This window comes from Coptis chinensis, unplaced genomic scaffold (assembly GCF_015680905.1).
Source record: "Coptis chinensis isolate HL-2020 unplaced genomic scaffold, ASM1568090v1 utg2885_pilon_pilon, whole genome shotgun sequence".
NCBI classification, from domain to species: domain Eukaryota; kingdom Viridiplantae; phylum Streptophyta; class Magnoliopsida; order Ranunculales; family Ranunculaceae; genus Coptis; species Coptis chinensis.
In genome coordinates, this window is record NW_028238140.1 from 24,795 (window position 1) to 46,801 (window position 22,007).

Sequence of the window (22,007 nt, forward strand, 5' to 3'; positions counted from 1 at the left end):
TAGTGATATCCTATATCGGTTCGGTTCATTAAGAACACTGAAATCAAGTACATGACGCGCCTATTCTTTGAAAGAACAAAGATTTCATTGTTGCATGTCAGCAAGCTTGCAAGTAACTTGCTGAAAGTTTACAATCCTGGACGAGCCAAGCTGAAAGTGACTCCTTCTTTGCTCTTTCACGGTTCCATTTCGTTCATCAGTTACTTGGGCCAGATCCTGTACTTACCCACGGGCTTAGCCACAAGAGCCCACCACATGTGACGGGCTTAACCACGAGCCCACCCGATTTCAATATAAAACTTGCTCTCTATGATGATTCTAGTCATCCAGTTGGTACGGCCGACAGATCATATTTGACACAGCAAGTTAAACCAATTCACCAGGATGATTCACTAGAATGTGTTCCAGATTTGAACAAATTAAAAACTATTTGCTAGGATGCGATCCAAACAAGAATAGTGTATCTAGGCTTGTTCCGTAAATACATGGGAGAACAAACCAGTAACAAGCTAATTTAAAGTTAGGGTCAAATTTATATGATTAGTACATGTTGCATGACACATTCATTCCATAATTCAAAGACAAATCAGGTTTCTCTAAAGTCTAAACCATTAGATCGATTGTTTCAACCAACACTGGAAACACATTAACCTCCTTGAGACGGCTGTGAATCTGCATCTGTCAAGTATTAGGCATCAAGACTAGCATTTGCATTAAGCATTGCACGTCGAAGCTCTGTCAAGAAGTCCATCTGCAACCAATACAAGGTTCACTGAGGCCTTACGAAAGTAAATACATGCTATAAAAAAGAGTAGGTCCCACTCTGTTCTCACCTGATGAGAAAGTCTCGAATGTCCCCACGCTGGCGCACCAGCTCCTGAATACATAACTGGTCTTTCTGAAACCAAAAAGGAAAAACTAAACTGTCAAGAGTGACACCATGATGCATTGCAACTATATCAACAGCTACCTTTCTGAAATAATGCAAAGAGTTTTAGGCTCTAACAAATATTAGATTCAAACAGGGCCAATAAGCAATTTTCTAGATTTCTAAGAGTGGGGGGACTTGACCACGTGCATAAACACTCAAGTTATTGTATATCCTCCTTAATTTCCCCTCCAAAACTACAACATTGCTTATTACAGCACAAACCTCTCCTAACATTCCTCCACCAGCCCCGCTCACATTAAGTTATGATCTTTCACAATAAAAGCTTGAGTGCCAGACGGTCACTCTAAAATCCTTGCATTCTGAAATAGAAAATCTTGCATGACACCAGGCAGGAATCACTTAGTCACTTGCACAGCAAAGTTATACAAAAGGCTCCTTCACGTACTGAGGTGGTTCTTACCAAGCCACATCTACTAATATGGTTGGAGTTTATTTCGTCTTTAAGTCTCTCCAAGGGAAGAAGGCGGTTTTACTTCCAAATTGCGGTTCAACAAGTTTACTATGCATACATTGCTGATTTGATGGTCAAACTGACAAAGGGGCTCACTCTAAGGAATACTTTTCTAACATGGGCCTTGGTCCAAGGTAGAACTCATCCTACTGATTACCTTTAGGAAGGGAGGAACATCATGGTATAAAGTGCTTCACAGCTTCATGTGTGAATGTGCAAGGAGAGCATTTACAACTTGTTTCGGGCTTATAATTTGCAAAATCTGTTTGGAGCTACTTTTTGGGCATTTTTAGATGCAACAACAGATACATTGGAGCATTTGACAGCATACAAGAATGGAGATGCCAATATGCCATCAACTCCCTCACAGCGGAAAGATGTTTTGGAAGATGCTTCTGTCATACTCAAAAAACATTTACGACAACCACTATACTCAAGATGAGACAACGATTTGTAATACTAAGTCTTACTTGTGGGATTTAGTGTTTTTTAGACTAGGAGGGTTGAGGTACGAACAAATTGTTTTTCGGTGGGAAAATGCCATCGTAACATAGCTAGTGATATCCTGGCACTCAGGCAGGACCTTCTTTAGTGCCTTACGAAGAAGGTACCACTGAGGTTGTACATTCTGTTTACATAATTGGAACTTTCTATCGATAAAAAAAAAAATTGTAATCAATTCATACAATAAGGAAGTTTTGTACAAATGAAAAATAGAAATGACTACACCTACAAGTCCTTTTCTAGGGTTTACCTCAAGGACTGACTCCTTTATGCAGATTACAGATATCAATGCATCACTAGGATATTTGAAGTCATAACTAGGCATATTTTATTTTTACTAAATATCGCATTCCAAAAGGGAAATAAAAGTGCAAATCCAAAATATAACTAATATGAAGTCAACTAAATTCTGAAGTAACTAATATACCAAGGCATCGACTCGTATATGTAACAGTTAGCAACGACACCAATGAAGACTCCTCTGGTTGTCTTGACCAAAATTCGACTCCATTGGAATACCTAGTAAATTCCCAAGGGAATTACAAGTGAGGCAAAACACACAGCTCGAAGAGTTAAAGGATGAGTTCTCCATAGCCTCTCCAAGATGTTTTGCTGGCACTCAATCTTTCTTGGATATTGTTGAGACCCCACTAAAATCGGAATGTGCTGGTAATACTCATGACTTGATAAGTTATTCTCAACTAGTGGAAACCCCAGACTTAGAACAGATGTTAACAGAAAGTAAGTAAATACAAAAAAACAAAAAACAAGATATCTATGTTTATTGTTCCTTTTTTGTTCCCATAATACATAGAACCTAAGAATTTGAATGTGATTCAGCTTACCAGACAAATCAATAGAGGGGTCATTATAATAGTGAACAGCAGCCACCCAACCTAAAAGAAAAGATGAGGGTTCTGTTTTAGTACAGATGATTGGTAAAAACAAAGATAGGAAAATGAGTTTTATTAAAGAAAGGAGGTTGTAGTAGACATACGGTCAGTAAGAAGTTGAGCAGCTTCACTGCGACAACAGCCAGGAATAGTAATTAAGCTGCTGCTAGTAGCAGCTTCAGGGTGATCTATTTTAACAGAAGAAGCAGTTGTCTTTTCTTCCCCGGGCCCAAAATAATAAGGGGGGTTGCCGGTTCGATCTGCTCAAAAAATAAATAACAATAATAATAATGCAAACGGACAGCCTAAAAATAATTTATTTATTATTATTATTACCTCCTCCTGACTTGCGCCTACTGAGGGGACGGTTTCTGCATGCATCCACATGAATTTGGGAATCAAATTAATTAATTAAGTAATCAGAAGAAGAACAACTTAGTTAGTTAGTTGGAGTACCTTTGATTGGGAGGCGCATATCGCCTCACTACGGCGCCCGAATCTGGAGCGGGGGTTTCGATCATCTCCTCCGAAGTTGAAACAAAACGAAAAAAGAGTTACTGTATAGAGACAACAAACTTACAAACCCACAGGGTTGGTTAACACTACTAAAGACTGGACCTTTTCAGTGGGCTAATCCAATTGTCACGAAATTCAACCTCTGGCTGTTCTAAGTCAGAGCCCAACGTACCCTGCATCCACATTAATGCCAGATGTTCTGACCACATTGGGCTAATCCACGTACTTCAAATGAGCCCAAACAAATACATGATACAGCAAAGAGAATTCAGCATGGCTGATTTTACCAAAAACGATTCTCACAAAAAGCGCCAGAGCCTATTAGCCTATATCACCTTACAGCTGAAAATTATTTAACCACATAGAAAATTATAGTGACAATTGGTGAAAGTCCTCTTAAGCAACATCACAAGATTTAATTAAAAACGGGGGAAGATGATGTTCCAAAATAGCAAGGAGTTCTTTTCCGTGGTGGTTCGTCTCGTTAACAGGCACATTGCTGAGCCTTCTTGCCGCTTCCACAAGTTGCCCTCTTAGCCGCTGTGATAATAAGCACCCACCCGCCTTCACACACTCTCTGTACAGGGGCAAATATGTGATGGTTGTTTGCAGGGGGGATGGAAGATCCCTCAAGCATATGGCTGAGTCACCCCACCTTAGGATCCTCATTACATTTACATAGTGATCTTGCTCAAATGCTAAGCCATCCAAGAAGGCTGCTTCCGACCAATGCAACTTCAGGAAAGCCCTTAGCTCGGGTGCTACCGTCTCATCATCCGACTTCACTATGCTGTCCGCAACAGCATAAGTTGCAGCTGGGTCCCCTAGAAAATCAGATCGAAGGAGGAAGTCAACGCCATCAAGCGATCCACAGCTTCGTTCTCCTGCTGCTTTGACAATCTCAATGCTCAATGCAGCAAGTACATGCTGCGGGACATGTGGGAGGAGGTAGGAAGCAATCTTGACTTGACTGCTGGAAGTAGCAGCAGTGAGAGCAAGACACAGTTCCATGTCCCGGCAACCCCTTTTTACAAACCATTGAACAACCTGTACGCATCCTCTCTCAGCAGCTCTCATTAAAGGACCCAAGAATGCAATAGCATTGCCTTCTTCAACTAAACACTCCATCGTACCAATTTTGCAGTAGTGGGAAGCAAAACCCAAAGCCAGATCAACATCAACATCCAAGCTGTTCCTTTGAGCAATCTAAAACACAACATTACCAAAGTAAGGGAGACAGAAAAAATTCAAGTCAGCACTATAGTTGTTTCTACTCGACTGAGAAGCCATACCTTCTTCCAATTTGTGATCATAAACGAAATTTTACAATATCTCCAAGAAAAAAAAATCTATATGGAGGATAAAATCATATATCCGCTTTTTGCACAGTGGTATCTCTATCATCATATGGGGAAGACTGTAAGGCCTCTCCCTTCATATATTCTGTAGCTAATAAAATTATGCTCTTCAGAAATTTAATCAAATGCCCCTTTCCATTATGCCCTCAACGGGATCGCATGGTAATAATGGCCGACTCTTGTTGGAAATTCAGATAATGATCACCCTCTTCCTCACAAGACCAGTGTATTCTCATCATTATAAAAAGGATGCACAACCAACAAGTTACAAATGTCTACTTCAAAAAAAGTTCCAAATGCCTTTTGTTTGCCCAGAGAGAGTGAGGGAGGCAGCTGCAATCCATCATTCCCTAGCTAATTTGAAACCCATTTTTGTTATGCCTTTTATGTCATAAACAAAACATGTATATATAAATGACTGTTTTATTTGGTGTCCCATAATTGTTCTACAAGTGTACAGGACTATATATATTAATCTATGCTGTCAAAGGGCACCGCTTGGTCAGCACTTGGGCAGGTTTTTCACACCAACACCTCCCCTGCTTCAATGTCCACCCTTGACCTACCCAGCAGTACTGGCACCACCTCGGCAGGCGCCTTTGGCAAGACAGAGCAGTTTATAAGCCGGTTCAAACTATAAGCAACTTAAAACAATAAAGGCCCAACAGATAACTTACAAAAAAAGCCCAAAACCCTTATGCCCAAAAAAGAAACCCACAGTTTAATAAAATGTCTCAACCTTCTACTCTATAGTCTATTCTAACCTTTTAGTGTTTAATGTTTATGATATATGACTCATTAGTCATTACTATAAGAATGTATTCATAAGAGTAAACAAACTACCAAAAAAATATTTTTTGAGAAGTAGAAATGTAGTATATGCTACTGTAAAAACGTAGGTTTTTTATATTGACTGGTCAAATGCGCCTTTTTACTGGTCAAAAAATGACAGTAAAAACTATCACATATATGCTACAGTAAAAACATAGGTTTTTTACCTTTTACTTAGGCGGCCAAGGCAGGTTGAAACTGGCCTACCGCCCCGCCTTACGCCTTCGAAACAAAAGAGGTTAATAAAAAATGACATGTGTTTTGGAGCAGATGAGAGTGTCTAAGTGCCCGACAGGCATGACATCAATATAGGATTGACTCAGTTTCAGAGCCCACAATGTGAGCAAATGGTGAACAGCTAAAACACAACTAGAACTAATTAATTACCTGCAATAAAATTCGTACAAGCTCTGTACTTCCAAAACGTGAGGCCTCAAGAAAGCACTGGTTGACATTGTCTGCACCCCCTTCTACCAACATTCCTAGTAAACCTTGGATTGTAGTTGCTGAAATCCCAGACGCCCAACCAGGATCAAATGAACTGGAGAAAAGAGTGAGGGGGAAGCATGCTGCATCAAAGGCTTCTGTGAAGTCCTTCCCTGTAAGCTGGTTACCAGCAAGATCCAAGAATGTCTTGAACGCAGACAACTGGAGCTGAATCTCAACTGCCGAGCCGTGACTTCCTTTATCCCTGTTACCCTGGGAACGGGAGTGAAAACTTATGCATTTCAAAGCCCATTCTGTAAATTTTTGGACCTTGGCACCAGCTTCAGCTTTCAAAACCTCATCCCCATTGCATTCTTGGAGGCGCTCATGCAGCCTGAAAGAAGCGATGGTCAAATAGATTAGTTCATTGATGGCAAGAAAATGAGAGCTTACCAACCCACTGGTGTACAATAATCATGTGGGCAAAAATGAACACCATCTATAGAATTCATATGACCTAGTATCATGTATTTCAAAGATAGTGATGTATCTTTGTCGCGGAAGCAAGAACAATAGATACACAATGTATAAAAATACCCAAAACTAGGGTTTAATGAATAAAAACGAATTCTCTTAATTCAATAATAATAATCAAGTCTGAAAATCTTAAGGTTTACATCTGCTTATATAGAGAACTAGTTAACAAATCCTAATCATAATAGAACCTGGGAAACTAAAATAGAAGCTAGTCTAATTCTAATTAACTAAGGATTTAAAATAGAAGGAGAATAAAAGACAAACTCTAGCTGTAGCATTATGCATGTGCTGTGCACATGATAATTTATTGCGTCCTCGCATCAGATAGAGATTTGGGTTTTCCAGCAAGTACATACATGTAAGTACAAAGAATAGGTCGCTGGAAAAACAACAATAAGAGCAATGAAATATTGTTGGATTGGTCAATATATTGAAGTCCATGCTAATAAGCCTTGGTCAAATTCAGATTACAAACAATACCCTGTTCACTGTTCCTTCACGTATAATCAATTTCTTTGGTTGAATCAATAACACCATTGAAAATTTTCTTCTCATAAACAAAATCGTTTAAACATGGTTGATCCTATTTGGCATCTACATTGTCAGGACTCAGGAGCTTCCCACGTGGCTCGACAAACAATAACCTGGAACTAGTTTCAGTGAAATTGGCTCCATGGGCACTGCGGCGGGTCTTGAAACCCAATTTGGGCCTTTGAAAACATAGACTGGCAGCTGTTTTGTTGCAGCAGCTAGAAAAAAAAAAATTAGCTCAGGGCCAACTAGTAGTGAGAGTTGTTATTCCCTTAAAGAAACCAAAGCAAGTCTTCATTTCATGAGATGACTGAGATTTATTTCACCCCAAACACAATTCTGTAGGAATTATGTTGATCTTTTAACTGTTTAAAACTTATTTTGGATTTTGGATTTCCAAACCTAATTCTACCCAGTTCAGGTTTGTTGTTGTTTGCTGCTACTTTAGAATGATTATTCAACCTACTCTACAAAGTTTTGGGATTTAATTGCTCTGCAACTAAAGCTTTGGAAATTTAAAAGGGTCCAAGGTTCATTCGGTTGATATTTTGCAAGGAACGGTGGCAATGCGCAACTGATTCTTATTGTCTTTTTGATAGTAGCATTCTCGGAAAGCAATTGATTTGGAAGTCAAATCATACTTGGTTTTTGGTTATTTTGTTAACCTAAGTATAGACTTAGATTTTTCATTGTTGTTAACAAGAATAATACTTATCCGGTGCCCTTCCTAGCTCCACCACTGACACTCATGGAAAGAGGGAGTGCTGAATTGTAGGTAACAATGTTGGTTTTCGGAAAAATAAAAATACTCTGAATAATGGGGGAATGAGATATTGAGTATGAAAAAAGCTTGAAATCCGATCAGCAAAACATACCTTTGTGCCATAACGGTAACTGTGTCAGCTAAACTCATTGTCCGGCTTTGACATGCAGAGACGCATGAAGCAAGAAAAGATGTTCTCAGAGCTGCTCTAGTGAAGTCATATGCACCATTGGAAATGATCTTCTTGATCAAAGTTGTAATTCCATGCAACTCTTGGTGTGTGCCCAGGAACCAGATGGAGTCCAATGAGATGCATAAGGCATCATTAAGTGTCTGCGGGTCTGCCAACAGGATCAGATTCTCCCCAAGTTCCCAATCATGAGAGCTCACAGCATTCTGGAACATACGTCCCAACTCTATCCTATCTTGTCTACTGAGCTTCGATTTGAGCTTCTCGGCGGTACAATTACAACCTCCAGATATTCTTGCTTCCCTGGAGAAAACCACATCACTTCCCTCGCCTTTCTCCAATATGAAAGTTTCCTTATCATCTTTTAGAATTGGAATTTCAGTGTCGTCAGTTTCCATGGCTGCTGCTGTACACCGAGAGGTTTCATCTTCCGAGCTGGTCTCAGTGAAACCAACCTTTTCCGCCACAAAAAGGACTTCCTCTTCCATTATTTACTCTTTCTTCTACAAAGTAGAAACAACAGACAGGGGAGCTTAAAAAGGACTCAATTGGAAAAACCCATCTTCCTATCGACCTATCCAGATCAGAAACAGAATGCAAATATTGTGATCTCGTACAAGGGCGGAGAAATTACATGTGACCAGAATAAGAGCAAGAGCAATTGCCTCTTGATTTTGCTCAAAAATAATAATAATAATAATAATATTATAGAGGTTTGAAAAAAGAAGAGGATGGAATAGTTTTGAGAAGATGCCCTGCCCCGCCTATTATTCCGAGGGCCAGAATATACGTCGTTTTATTTTACATAATATACATTCCCGATTTTTTCTTTTTCTTTTTTTTACTTTTTAAGTTTTAATATACACCAGTACACTGTACTCCACCACAAGGAACAACGTAACAAACAAACAAACAGAGGCCTTTCGTTCTACTTAAAGGTCTTTGGCACAAAGGACCGTGATAGCCACTCCCATGTCCCATCCTACATTCCTACGTACAAATTTTTGATAGAATACCAACCCAATTATGTACCAAATGTATTCACGACAAAAAATTTCATCTTCTACTTCTCTAATCTGGGGCTACAAACATTCTCATTTTAATGGCCACACAAAACATTCTCAGTGGGCCTGGGCCTGGGCCTCGGCATTAGCTATCTAGTCAACCACCAAATCACCAATACCTTGCCATTGCCTGATTTGCCTCGTACCCGACCAACTCTGCAAATACAAAATAGATTTTGAAAATCACAAGCTTTGAGCATTCCGAATCATAGTTTGTGATTCCGAACGAAACTCCAGAATTCTGCTCGGAATTTCAGTTTTCTAAAAAATCATAATTCCGAATATAGTGTTGAAATAATCGAAATTCCAAACAAATTTGAAATTCCGAATGTAATAGGGTCGAAATTTACTGGATTTTGGTTTTTAGATTTACTAGAATTCCGATAATTCCGAAATCCCGAACTATGTTCCGAATGCATAGTTACTCTGCCAAGCGACCCTCTCGAGGGAAAAATGAGCTTCCCAATGCTGTGAAGACCGAACGGGATCATAGATTCGTAATTTTTATGATTTCTCGTCGATATTTCTTATATTTTTTATATTTCGTTTTTTTTAACAACCATATGGAATCTAACGTTTCATTTTTAGGGCTATCAATAGGCTTGGACCACGGCCCAAAACATATATAAATTTTTAAGTCCAAGCCATGTTGTATACGTCTCTGTTGGACAAGTTCGGATTCGGGCCAGGCCTAAGTCCGTTAGCAATACATGGAAATTGTTTATTTTTTCCTAAAAAGCAATCAAATTTGTAAGTAGGAAAAATTAAACTCTCATCTCTTGTGTGGCAAATACAACACTAACCAACATTGCTTCCAAATTTATATGTACATTATTAGTAAACATATTACTAATATTAACGGTAAAACACACAAATCTACCATGGATTTCGGGCCGGACCATTATCAGGCTGGCCCAATAATCTTATCGAACTAAATGTAAAGTCTAAGTCATTATCTTATCGGTTCGGATTCAATTGGACTTCGGGCTTGTCCTAACCCATTGACAGCCATATCCGTTGTCATTGTCTTTGTTTATTTATCATAAAAAAGTTCACGTGTTTTCAATATATTTTTTTCTTTCTGACGGGATTTATTTAGATTTTGTCTTGTTTTTATAGTCACCTTTTGCCTTCCACAACCCATGGCACCTTACACCAAATAAGGACAACTTTGGGGGCAACTTATCCTATGTGCCGCCCATGTGAAATCCAAACGATCCAATTCAGATAGGAATAAGAGAGAGAAAAAGAATTTATGAGGTTCAAAGTATGAATAGATGTGACAAGAGGACAAGAAATGTTCAAAGGTTTATATGTAAATTCGTATAATGTAATATTATATTTTCAAAATACAAAATACTAATATGTGGAAGGGCATTAGGGGTATTTCACATTATCACCAACACCATTTTTCGTGGGAGCCACATCCACAGTAAAAATAAAATTTCAATGCACTTTCAACGGGCTATTTTGTCTTAATTTTGTATTCAACGTCAGATTCTCCCATTATATTTAAAATACATGCCCCTTCCGCCTTCGCCCTGCCTTCCCATTATATTTCCTCAAAGCCAAGTTCTCATCTTTCTCTAACCTATTATGTTTTTTTTTCCCGGTTTTGAAGAGAAGCACACAAAATCAGACCACTCGAGCTACTCAATTGGTACGAGATTTGGTTTTTAAAGGAAACAAAATAGTCTTTGGCAAAGATCTAGTTTACTAGTTATAATTAATTTAATAATGAACAAAATGAGCATATTTAAAAATAGGATGATCTTGGACGCACCCATAAAAACACTTCCGTACCCCAACTTTAAAATAAATAAATAAATTTTTTTAGACACATTTATGTTTCTAAATTACTTTTTTTTTTATTAGGCGTATCCAAGACAAAACAAGTCATTTATATCTTATGAAAACTTATTGATGCTTCAACGAATATAACTATAATTACACCATATAGGGGTTTATTTTCACTAATCAATTTTAAATAATAATATCATGAACTCATTTAAGTTATATGAATTTTAGAGTAAAAATAAATCCAAGTCATAATATGACATTTGTTTCAAAGTTTTTCTACCGTGTTGCATTTATACATTGCGAGACGGGGCAGATGATAAAGCTATAGTCAAGTCTGTCTGCTTGAAATTTAAAATGATATATGAACCAGGCCAAAGCCTCTAGAAGAAGATTACAAAAAAAAAAAGTCGTTTTTATTTTTATTTTTTTAAATATTCCAAATTAATTTGTGAGATATTATTGGATTGAGACGATTATTGGAGCATAACAAAAGTTTTAGTTAGTTATGGAGTATAAGAGTGTTTTTATGGGTGTATCCAAGATAATCCTAAAAATAAACAACTAAATGAAAAAAAATATATAGTCGAGTGAGCGGAGCGAACGATTTTGGTAGAAGGGGGCTATGCGCACAAAAACCAATTTGGTTGGTTTCTATCTCTCCTCACTTCTCTCTCATTTTTTCTCTTTCTCTTTCACCCATCTCTCATCAACTCTCTTTCTTCCCACAGCTCCGCTCACTCCCCACTGCCACGCAGTATACTAGTATTATTATAATATCTGAGGGAGGGAAAGTGGAAATACAATGCTTGATTTGTTGTGGCATGTGGAGTGGGTATCGGTCGGCGTCATGCGGGTCGATAAGTCATTTTTACATATCTGTCAAGATTCGAGGGGTTGATTTGTCAAGAAAGGCTGATGATTCCATTTAATAATAATAATTAAATGCGAACGGAAAAGGAAAATATGTATTCCAGATGAAAAAAGGACACAAAAGTGAGAAAACACTCACATTTTCTAACTCGTCCGGATTAGACGCGGACACCACACTCTTGACTCTTCATTCACACACACTGAAATGTGAAAACATACACACACACGGTTTGACGTTTTAAATTCGCTGATCTCAACAAGGAATCATCATCGTCTAACAAATGGCTGGTGCTAGTGGTGAAGAGCAGACAACATTGGAGTACACGCCGACGTGGATTGTGGCTCTAGTCTGTTCCATCATCGTCTTCATCTCTCTTGCCGTCGAGAGGCTCCTTCATTTCGCTGGAAAGGTAACTTGGTAATTACTACTTTATGATTTCCTTCAACTCCCCACCAGGTTTACAGCTACTAATAATCATCATAATTCATAACTAACTAAGTATGTCCTGTTTTTTTTGTTCGGTAAACAAAAGAAAATCTAACTAAGTAATAACAACTTAAAATTAATACTGGCTTGCAGTATTTGAAGAAGAAGGACCAGAAGCCTCTGTTTGAAGCCTTACAGAAAATCAAAGAAGGTATGCCCTGCCCATTTTTTTATTGTTTTTTAAATCCCTCAAATAAATAATCCTTTTCTTCTACAGAGTTGATGCTGCTCGGTTTTATTTCTCTTCTTCTCACCGTATTTCAAAATCCGATTGCTAAAATATGCATTCCTCCACACTGGACCAATCACCTTCTTCCTTGTAAGAAAGAGAAAACCGACCATGATAAACCTCCCTCCCACTCCCAATTATCTTCTTTCCTCTCTGGGAATGCAAGGCGCCTCCTCGCTGAGTCATCCGGCACTGAATATTGCGCCTCCAAGGTATTTAACCTCTTCGATCTCCTCATTAATTATACTACTACTATTTTTACATGTCAAAATTGTAAGCCATTGGATCTCCCTCCTTCTCTACTTTTCTTTTTCAGGGAAAGGTCCCGCTGTTGTCTGTTGAAGCATTACATCATCTCCACATTTTTATCTTTGTGCTTGCCATTGTCCACGTAACATTCTGCGCTCTCACTATACTTTTTGGTGGAGCAAAGGTTAGTACATGCCATATATTCCACCTTCTAGTTTATGCATTTCTTTGATAGTATGTCCATGTCCATTGCCATTTCCCTTTTTTGCTTTCTTTAATCTTTTTGTAACTTACATCCATGGCATGCTTAAGATACGTCAATGGAAACATTGGGAGGACTCGATTGCAAAGGACAAATACGATACACAGAAAGGTACATTTTTTTTAATATAAATCATTGATATGTAAGTTGAAAAGGCTGCACACTGCTGTCTTGTACTTGTAGCTCTAATCTGGGAGTATCGACTGTGCAGTTTTGAACAAGGTCACCGTTGTTCAAAAGCACGCTTTTATCCAGGACCACTTTCTGGGTATTGGGAAAAACTCGGCTCTTCTAGGGTGGTTGGTATGCTCACATCCTCCACAAGTTTTTGGCTCTTTTTGTCTATAACTTTCCTTTTCTTTTGGGGTGCGTTACTTAACAGTAAGATTTTATCAGAACTGGAAAATTTATCAAGATAAGCTGTGACTTTGTTGGTCTGTAAACATGTATGTTACAAAGTGCCGACTAGTTTGTTAGTGAAGAGCTTATTCTGTTATCTACTCCCAGCAATACCATGAGATTTTCTCGACATTGCACCAAGAATTTGAAGTTTGAACACCAGAAGCACGTTGCTTCTGCTTTCCTATAATGATCATCTCTAATTATGCACAAATCTAATCTATTTCTTATAGACTAAACACACTGTTAATATATTACTGTCGACCGTACTGGTATAATGTTTTCTTGTCGTATGCTCAGATTTTAGTGTGATGTTGTATTTGTTCAAGAATTTGTCAATAGTTCATATATTCAACTGTGAGTACTGATTCATGAGTTCTCATTAAAGTCTTTGCTCTTCAAAAGTAAAATAGTATTTAGTATAAAAAACGTTATTGTGTTCTTTATGGCAACAATCCTAATTCCAAGTATCTAATCTTTTCCGCGGACAAGGGAATAAGGAAGTAGGAATTAAAATTCTAATTATAAAAAAAGAAAGAAAAAGATAACATGTTCCTGTTGGCTCATACCTTTTGTTGATTGTGCTGATGGGTAGTCTTGTGTACTTCAAAGTTGTGCAGCTATAACATTCCATTGAAGATCTTGGTTGGTGATTTCCTGTCTCTCTCTTGCTCTTATTTTTATTTTTTATTTTTTTCCCCAGCATTCTTTTGCCAAGCAGCTTTATGGGTCTGTTACAAAATCAGATTATATCACTCTGCGTCTTGGTTTCATTATGGTAAGAATTTTATTATTGTCAATTCTGTTGTACCATTTGAGTATCCTTTTTATTTCCCTTCTGTTAGCAGCTGTCTTAGATTTTTTTTTAAAATTTATTGGGTATTAGACTCACTGCAGGGGAAACCCAAAGTTTGATTTTCACAAGTACATGATACGTACCCTGGAAGCGGATTTTAAGAAAGTCGTTGGTATAAGGTAAGTACAGTAAATTGCTTTCAGGGGAGTCAATTTTGTCTATAATGTCTTTTGAGTCACCTCCCCCATGCCCTCCCCTCCCTTACTTTTACATACATATAATGTCTTTAATGTTTTATGCTTTTTAAATATTTGTGGAGCAAGCCCTAAAGTGTAGAGATTGAATTGAATAGAAGAAACTGCAAAACTGGACATGATACCTTGCGTCCTTACCCTTGAATAAAGTGCAAAGTGAAAGTGCAATTGGTTTAAAATTAATCGCAAAGCTTCTTATCAATCTTCGCATCCTTTTATTGCAGTTGGTATCTTTGGATATTTGTGGTCATCTTTTTGTTGCTGAATGTTGATGGTGAGTTTAATCTGAAACTAATTACGAGTACTAATTGCATTTTAGATGCATAATATCGCGACTGTTTTTTCTATTTCTTTTTCTATTTTCAAATTGTTTGCCATCATCAGAGTAGAAATAGGTCGATTGTGTCAACTTTTCAATTCCAACATACCCAAAAGTATTTCCAGGAGGACCTGTAAGTCAATTTACAGTGTTCTGTGTTCCTGTTCCTCAGATCTATTTGACAATAAATTTCGTAGGCTTTTAATCCTTTAGTGCATTCTGCTTTTGGAGTTAAGCGGGAAGCCTGCTTATCCTGTTTTTGACCAAGGTCAGGATCATGACTTTGAGGAGGATTGTCTGTTCACATGTGTGTATGTTTTCTCTTCCTTGCTTAATTCAGTTAACTGTTACTTAAGTTTATTTTTCCATGCAGGCTGGCATACATACTTTTGGATAGCATTCATTCCCTTCATTGTAAGTTTACCCGTAGAATTCATTTGCGGTTATATTTGTTTTTTCTTTCCAAACAGAAACTGCTCACACCATCACACAATATTTTTACTCAGAAAGTGTCGTGAATTTCATGAGTATTAACTTGAGACTTCATGAAATTGTTCTGGATTTTAATTACAAAAGTTATGCTGTAGTTCCCTTCTGTGTTTATGGTTTCTGTTTTTTAAATCGAAATGACATCAATTTTCTTGGACGAACTTCATGTGTGAATTGAGACATGTGACCATATCCACATATGACACATGCCTTCGGAAAGACGTGCAATGTGGAAAGTCACATACCCTTGCAAGGGCATAATGACCCTATGACAACCACTCTCTAATTATAGATATTCTCTTTTCTCTATCCCTCTATAATATCTTTCTACACAAATTTGTGCACTAGGTTTTATCTTATATTCCAAACGCTTTCATGAAACTCGATATGTTTTTTATTGTGATATAGAGGGATATATCACAATATATTAGGGAACTTACCACAACACTGGAGCTACCAAACCTCCCCTTACAAATGATATGTACTGTTATTGTCCAAAATATCAGTTTAAGAGGCATCCAACATTTTGTCCCACTACCACATTTTGTTCTATGCTTTGACCATTATCTATTTTGTGACTAACCACTTGCCTGACACACAAGTTAGGAAAGTCTCAGCCTGCTCTTGCATCACTTTTCTATAAAATCCCGTCTTTATTGTCAACAAAGAACTATAGTATAAAGATTTTTCTTGTTATTAGGAATGTTCCCATGAAGTATCTTTTCCCGCCAAGCTGGTGATGGTCCATGCGTCATTCTAAATAAGTGTAAAGAAAATATGTATGTAGGTCTTGATAATGAACGTTGGAATTACCAGGTTGATTGCCTACGTGGTTTGAATTGCGTTCTGAATCAAACCCAATCTGTAAACTGTTATCGGTGGATTCATTGCCAATATTTGTGGTACTGATCTACGCGACTTTTGCAGCTTCTACTTGCCGTGGGCACTAAGCTCGAACATGTAATTAGTCAGCTTGCGCACGAGGTCGCAGAGAAACATGTAGCCATTGAAGGGGAGTTGGTAGTCCAGCCTTCAGATGATCACTTCTGGTTCCATCGCCCCCGCATTGTCCTTTTTCTGATTCATTTTATCCTCTTTCAGAATGCTTTTGAGATAGCCTTTTTTTTCTGGATATTGGTGAGTTAATTTCCAAGGTTGTGCGGGAGATCTGTTTATGCTCCGTTATAACTTATAAGTAGTTGATGTGGGCTCAAAATTGATGCTTTATTGAGATGTAGGTCCAATATGGTTTCGACTCCTGCATCATGGGAAAAGTCCGCTATATTATCCCAAGACTTGTTATCGGGTACCATTCTGATTTCCAGATTTTTGTTAGTGTCATATAAATGCATAATAATGCGCATTGGATGCATAAACAAGGAAACAATCATAACTAATAATGTGTTTCTCCTTTTGTTTCCTCAGTGTGTTCATTCAGGTACTTTGTAGTTACAGCACTCTACCACTGTATGCCATTGTCACACAGGTCGGTTTTCTTTTCACCTTCAAGTATCTTAATTTGAACTTTTAGCAAGATTCTGACTGGTTTTGTGGCCCTTCTCTCTTATTTGTATGTTTTATTCATTGATTTTATAAAGATGGGAAGTTCATTCAAGAAGGACATTTTTGAGGAGCATGTGCAAGTTGGGCTAGTTGGGTGGGCTCAAAAAGCCAGGAAGAAGGGGTTGAGAGAGGCTTCTACTGGTTCCTCCCTCAGTGGCACCAAAGAAGGTTCTAGTATGGGAATTCAGATGGGAAAGGTGGGGCGCAACCAATCTGTAACCGGAGACGGAAAGCCTGGCCAGATAGCTGGACCAGGATCAACCGACCCTTGATGTGTCGAACTGCTAGTCACATTTGGAGTAATTATTTATATATATCAGAATCTAACATATGTCCAGTTTGTCCACATATAAACAGTAAAGTTCATATTCCAATTTTCGGTTTGTAAACCCCGTGAGGCAAAACTGAAAGCACAAAGAACTTGGATCAGTTTTGTTGATTATTAATCCGTTGTTGTTGTTGTTATACAGAATTACAGATAGTGTTGTTATTAAAATAGTAGTCACCTTTTATATTTTGTTCCCCAAAAGGCCAAAACACTTGACATTCAAGTATTAAAGTATCAAAACTGGAGAAATGATGTTTAGACGAAAAAACAGGGAATTAAAGGCAACAAACGAACACGTGTTGAAAAAGTGTATTTATTTATGGTTTCCAAAGAGAGGCGAGAGATAATAAAGATAGATGAAACATAAAAGAAATTGATAGAACGTCGTCATATTTCCTTTCCAGCCACCTTCGTTCGAGTAAGGGCCTAAATTTAATTTAATTTTGCTTTCTTTTATTATTATTCAATCTTTCAGAGTCGGGAATTACTTGATGTTATTCCCAGGATTTAGTCATATTGTACAACAGTCCCTCCTTATTATTATTCTACCGCAAAGAGATACTATCGATTGAATTTTTCGTTTCTTATTACGCTTAGTCGTCTAAATTCCTTTTCTTTAGACGGAAATGGATATCTTGATGCAGTTTTTTCTTTTATCAGGATGAGTTCTGTTTGCCCCTTTGCTAAAGCTACTCGCAATGAATATTTATCTCCAAAATGTCCTCTTGGATATGATTCCCACACGTTTAAGCTGGGACCTCTCAGCTGTGTCATTTGTAAAGCTCTTCTCTTTCAAACTACCAAATGTGTACCTTGTTCCCATAAATTTTGCAAGTAAGAACGCACCTCTTCACTTTTGCAATCTCATTCTTTTGCTAGCTACCTTTTTAATCTTCTTCCTTTTCTCAACCAGAGCCTGTATATCACGCTTTAAGGACTGTCCATTATGTGGAGCTGACATAGAGAGGGTTGAGCCCGATGAAGATCTGCAAGCCACTGTGGATCGCTTCATTGAAGGCCACGCTAGAATCAAGAGGCCTCTACTTGATAAGAATTCAAAGGACGTGGCAAACGAAACTGACACAGTTCTATATGGGGACATCTCTTTCGATAGAGGTGCTTTCTTAGTTCAACAAGCTATGAGGGTGAGTCTGAATTTCTCAACTTTCCATCTCAAACATATATGTTTATATGAAGATTGCCAATAAAAGTACCATTGTTATATTTAAAAATGTTTTTACATTTGTTTTTTTTTTCATTATCTTTATGATGAGTTCTTCTTTTCCACTTTGCCATTGTCTATATCTCTTATAGGCCTTTCGTTCCTGCAATATATTGAGTGCCAAATCAAGGCTTATACTATGTGCTGAGGACATTCGGGAGCAGATACAAAGACTAGGCAATTCCTCGGAGTTAAGCTCACAGTTAGGGGCGGTACTTGGAATGCTTGGTGATTGCTGGTCAGTCTCTAATCTTCTATTTGCTTTGGTTTCCTTTAGATTGTGCATGTCTTTGAAACATTTCACTACCGTCCTTGGTGTTGTTACGCGTGTGTAATAATTATGGGGAGGAATTTGTTCACACGATTACCCATACTCGCCTTCATACACTATTACCTTGTTCATATTGACTCTTAAACATTAGGAGCATCCAACTCAAAACCAGTTGGTGATGAGAGGCCCATGAATATTTATACTATACATACTCAAGGCTTTAAGCACACCATGTGGGACTGTGCTCAAAATACTCAAGGCTTAAGTGTGGTGTTACTTGATCCTAACACGTGGACAACATACTTAGCGGCGTGGAGTAAACGGCTGTTTGGGCCAAATGCAATAGCGTGCTCTGATACCATCTTGGCGGTGCACAAAAAAAACGCATACCTAGATCGCAAACTTTAGCCAACAATCTCAAGTCATCTTTTTCTTTGATGTAAAAAGGATATCAGAAAATTACAGCTTTGATTTGACTGTCACTCCTTACTTTCATACGTATTTTATTTACTTTATAGACATTTATCTAAATCTAGAGAAATTCTTACAGATTTGTCTTAAGTAACACGCTGAAGTATTTGATTTGATTTGATCATGGTGTTACACACCAAACTTAAATATAGTATTTTTTTGCAGTCGGGCAATGGAAGATTCCAGTTCTGCAATTACTTACTTTGAGCAGAGTGTTGAATTCCTTTCGAAATTGCCAACAGATGATCTGGAGGTTAGTTCATTTATGTTTTATATCAGTGTCTATGTAGTTGAGAATTTATCATTTGATTTGGGAAAAACAAGCAGTCTCAAGATGCTGTCATATCCGTATTAGACCCGTGTCACACTTATATACTATTGGGCACGTGTTGAACACATCAGTCAAGTGTGTGTGTGTGACCTGGATACTTTTGGTACACGGTCAGACATGGCCAAGAAACTGTCGAGAAACTTGTATGATATGAAATCTGGCATGCATGCTGCATGCATGTGGATTGAACGCATCCGTCTGATTCGGGATCTTTTTTTTCGGTATGGTGGGAGTATAAATATGGGAATATGCCTATCCTCCCTTGTATATATTAGGGTCAGATTATTGTGACACATGGAAAGCGACAGAGTAAATGATACACACTCAGAGGTTACCACATGTTGTAGAAAAGTGAATGGCTCATTTTTGGTAAAGATGATACTAGCACAATGGACATCTTCACAAAAAATCAGCTCATGTGAGCGTTATTAACCCTTTCAAAATTCTTTAGATGTTTGGATCATCTCACATTCTCATGGTACAGAATTTTTTATTTTTCAACACTGTCACAATTTTAAAATTTGATGAATAGGCTGACTTGTGGTGATGATTGTCTTTATGGCGGGGAAATCATCTGTCAAAAATAGTTTCTTTTGATTCTTCTCAGGTGGTCATGTGAACGTGTGTCATTTAGTGTGTCTCATAGTAACTCGACCCATACTTGAGCTCCGGTGCTTCCTAATGTAAGATGTTAAATTCGCAGTGGTACTTGTTGATGCTAATCCTTGTGAATACTTTGTTATAGGTGATGCATTCACTTTCAGTATCACTTAATAAAATCGGCGACCTCAAATACCACGCTGGAGATTTGCAAACAGCAAGATCTTACTATTCCAGGTCTTTGGATGTTCGCCGTAATGCCATTAAAAACTTTCCTTCCCAGGTAGGAAATCCATTTTAATATTATTAATTTCCTCTCTTGCTCTCACTTCTGACTCTGACTTTTTGTGTCACCATTCCTTATGGACCACTTTTTGATTTAATTGTTGAAGCTGGAAACTTTTCCACACAAAATGTCCATTTTACTTTAGTTGGCACAAACAGGGTCTAGTGCCGGAATGATACATAAAATAATTAATAAAAGCAAAATCATAATGCGATATAGTAGGACTACTGTAGTGGAGAGGAGAGAGTTGGTCTCTAGTCATAATTAGGCTATTAGGGCTTCTTCCCTTTAATTGATAAATAATTCCAACTTGAAACCCAAATAATCATTAATAATACAAATGGACCGTTTAGCCTGGGATCTTAAACCTCGTTCTCTGGTGGCCTGCAAAATTCCAAGAACATGAGCTTTTTACATGGGCAATTGGGCGGCAGTGTTAGCACCCCAAATTATGGGATGGGCACCCCTTTCATCAGAATTCAATCTATCCTGCATGTTCCCACTAAGAAAATTGTATGGACTCTATGACTCTTAATACAAAATTTAACAACCTCACCATTCTGCTCTCTTGAGAAAACGGAGATTTTGGTGTCTCAAACTTCAATGATGTTAATTTTGGTTTCTAGGAATCCCGCATTTGTAAAAGAGAGATCCTTCACAGCTTTTTCCAAAAAAATTAGAACAAAGACTACTACTGACCATTTTTTAATTGATTTTGGACCCTATACCTATTGACCATATTGAATTTATTTTGTCATGGTATGGACATTTTTCCTTGAAACTGAATACCAAGTTATTATGAGTTGCAGACTTTAGATGTGGCCATATCTCTAGCCAAAGTAGCTGATGTCGACAGGGGTCTTGGCAATGAAGGTTTGGCTGTTGAGGGTTTTCAGCAAGCTGTAAAATGCTTGGAATCTTTGACAGTAGATTCTAATGAGACTGGTCTTGAGCATAAGGTAAGAGGCTAACCATGTATTTGTACTTTAATGCACCTATAATAAGGGCTTACACTCTGTGCTTCCCTTGGCAGCGTCAGTCGGTGCTTGACTTTCTCTATGGTCAACTCACTCCTTCAAGTTAACCCTGCGTTTTTAGCTTTCTTGAACTTGGATGTACCATAGCGGGCAAAGAATTGTGTGCATAATGGTGTAACTATGTTACTTGTGTCATCAGTTGGCTCTGCCTCTAGTCAGAATTGAGTAGTAGTTGTGTCCTGTTTTCTATATGTTGACTAAATAAAAGGCCGATTGTTAATGCTTACAAGTAATTAGTCTTGTGCTTTTCGTGGTGGAGTGTCGAATTTCGGATTGTATATAATTTCTAATTGTCAATAGCGTGTGGTATTCTGCTGTCCTTCACTTCTCTTAGAGGAATGTACTAAAGTGAATTCCCTCTTGTTAGTGGAGGCGGCCTTGAACAATATAAATCAGCACTCTCAAACTATATGTTCACTGCAAAAATAACTTGTTACCCGCTGTTTTGCTTAGCAATTAAATGTTAGTGTGGAGCAGTGATTGCCAGTCGTGTTATGAAATGATTTTGGAGCGTCTGTTTTCTATTGAGAATTCGAGACTTGCAAGACAGTTGGTACTCTGGAAATTGTCCGTTGTGATTTCACCCAGCAAGCAGTTTGTGACGCTGGGCAAAATAAATTCCACCGCCTAATGAGTTCGAAGATCCTCACAAGAAACTTGAACTCCAGTTGGTCGTTTTGTAGAATGTTACATTATTATCTACAAGGTTTTTTTCTTCTGATGAAGAT

The 22,007-nt window shown here is 37.9% G+C and overlaps 4 protein-coding genes across 5 annotated transcripts; 2 read left to right on the forward strand and 2 right to left on the reverse strand.

Annotated features, from left to right (window-relative positions):
- Positions 1 to 409: 409 nt before the first annotated feature.
- LOC147473268 (uncharacterized) lies at positions 410 to 3,433 on the reverse strand. Its single transcript, XM_086587633.1, has 6 exons — positions 3,257 to 3,433; positions 3,137 to 3,171; positions 2,905 to 3,060; positions 2,753 to 2,803; positions 834 to 898; positions 410 to 751 (listed from the first exon to the last, which is right to left on the reverse strand). Exons 1-6 carry the CDS (start codon positions 3,319 to 3,321, stop codon positions 689 to 691), a joined length of 435 nt encoding a protein of 144 aa, XP_086443759.1. The 5' UTR covers positions 3,322 to 3,433; the 3' UTR covers positions 410 to 688.
- A 136-nt stretch (positions 3,434 to 3,569) lies between these two features.
- On the reverse strand, positions 3,570 to 8,822 carry LOC147473269 (ankyrin repeat protein SKIP35-like). Its single transcript, XM_086587632.1, has 3 exons — positions 7,875 to 8,822; positions 5,893 to 6,325; positions 3,570 to 4,522 (listed from the first exon to the last, which is right to left on the reverse strand). Exons 1-3 carry the CDS (start codon positions 8,438 to 8,440, stop codon positions 3,713 to 3,715), a joined length of 1,809 nt encoding a protein of 602 aa, XP_086443758.1. The 5' UTR covers positions 8,441 to 8,822; the 3' UTR covers positions 3,570 to 3,712.
- A 2,895-nt stretch (positions 8,823 to 11,717) lies between these two features.
- LOC147473270 (MLO-like protein 1) lies at positions 11,718 to 17,229 on the forward strand. The gene is made up of 14 exons (XM_086587654.1): positions 11,718 to 12,096; positions 12,267 to 12,324; positions 12,391 to 12,614; positions 12,719 to 12,835; positions 12,964 to 13,024; positions 13,125 to 13,216; positions 14,016 to 14,090; positions 14,199 to 14,287; positions 14,587 to 14,636; positions 15,055 to 15,095; positions 16,098 to 16,307; positions 16,409 to 16,476; positions 16,596 to 16,656; positions 16,769 to 17,229. Exons 1-14 carry the CDS (start codon positions 11,968 to 11,970, stop codon positions 17,003 to 17,005), a joined length of 1,512 nt encoding a protein of 503 aa, XP_086443780.1. The 5' UTR covers positions 11,718 to 11,967; the 3' UTR covers positions 17,006 to 17,229.
- A 53-nt stretch (positions 17,230 to 17,282) lies between these two features.
- On the forward strand, positions 17,283 to 21,705 carry LOC147473271 (zinc ion binding protein). Of its 2 annotated transcripts, XM_086587655.1 has the most exons (8): positions 17,283 to 17,479; positions 17,722 to 17,895; positions 17,975 to 18,206; positions 18,376 to 18,521; positions 19,191 to 19,278; positions 20,102 to 20,239; positions 21,052 to 21,201; positions 21,276 to 21,705. In XM_086587655.1, exons 2-8 carry the CDS (start codon positions 17,723 to 17,725, stop codon positions 21,324 to 21,326), a joined length of 978 nt encoding a protein of 325 aa, XP_086443781.1. In that variant the 5' UTR covers positions 17,283 to 17,479; position 17,722; the 3' UTR covers positions 21,327 to 21,705. The 2 variants fall into 2 exon arrangements, with proteins under 2 accessions (XP_086443781.1, XP_086443782.1); XM_086587656.1 differs by lacking the exon at positions 17,283 to 17,479 and having other exon boundaries at positions 17,576 to 17,895.
- The last annotated feature ends 302 nt before the right edge of the window (positions 21,706 to 22,007 follow it).

Coding starts and splice junctions, on each gene's coding strand:
- LOC147473268 (XM_086587633.1), bottom strand. CDS start 3,321: ATGATCGAAACCCCCGCTCCAGATTCGGGCGCCGTAGTGAGGCGATAT. Junction 3,172..3,256: donor TATGCGCCTCCCAATCAAAG/GTACTCCAACTA, acceptor GGATGCATGCAG/AAACCGTCCCCTCAGTAGGC. Junction 2,804..2,904: donor TGCTCAACTTCTTACTGACC/GTATGTCTACTA, acceptor CTTTTCTTTTAG/GTTGGGTGGCTGCTGTTCAC.
- LOC147473269 (XM_086587632.1), bottom strand. CDS start 8,440: ATGGAAGAGGAAGTCCTTTTTGTGGCGGAAAAGGTTGGTTTCACTGAG. Junction 6,326..7,874: donor GTTACCGTTATGGCACAAAG/GTATGTTTTGCT, acceptor CGCTTCTTTCAG/GCTGCATGAGCGCCTCCAAG. Junction 4,523..5,892: donor TTGTACGAATTTTATTGCAG/GTAATTAATTAG, acceptor GTTGTGTTTTAG/ATTGCTCAAAGGAACAGCTT.
- LOC147473270 (XM_086587654.1), top strand. CDS start 11,968: ATGGCTGGTGCTAGTGGTGAAGAGCAGACAACATTGGAGTACACGCCG. Junction 13,217..14,015: donor CGGCTCTTCTAGGGTGGTTG/GTATGCTCACAT, acceptor TTTTTTCCCCAG/CATTCTTTTGCCAAGCAGCT. Junction 16,477..16,595: donor ATCCCAAGACTTGTTATCGG/GTACCATTCTGA, acceptor TTGTTTCCTCAG/TGTGTTCATTCAGGTACTTT.
- LOC147473271 (XM_086587655.1), top strand. CDS start 17,723: ATGAGTTCTGTTTGCCCCTTTGCTAAAGCTACTCGCAATGAATATTTA. Junction 17,896..17,974: donor TGTTCCCATAAATTTTGCAA/GTAAGAACGCAC, acceptor TTTCTCAACCAG/AGCCTGTATATCACGCTTTA. Junction 21,202..21,275: donor AGACTGGTCTTGAGCATAAG/GTAAGAGGCTAA, acceptor TTCCCTTGGCAG/CGTCAGTCGGTGCTTGACTT.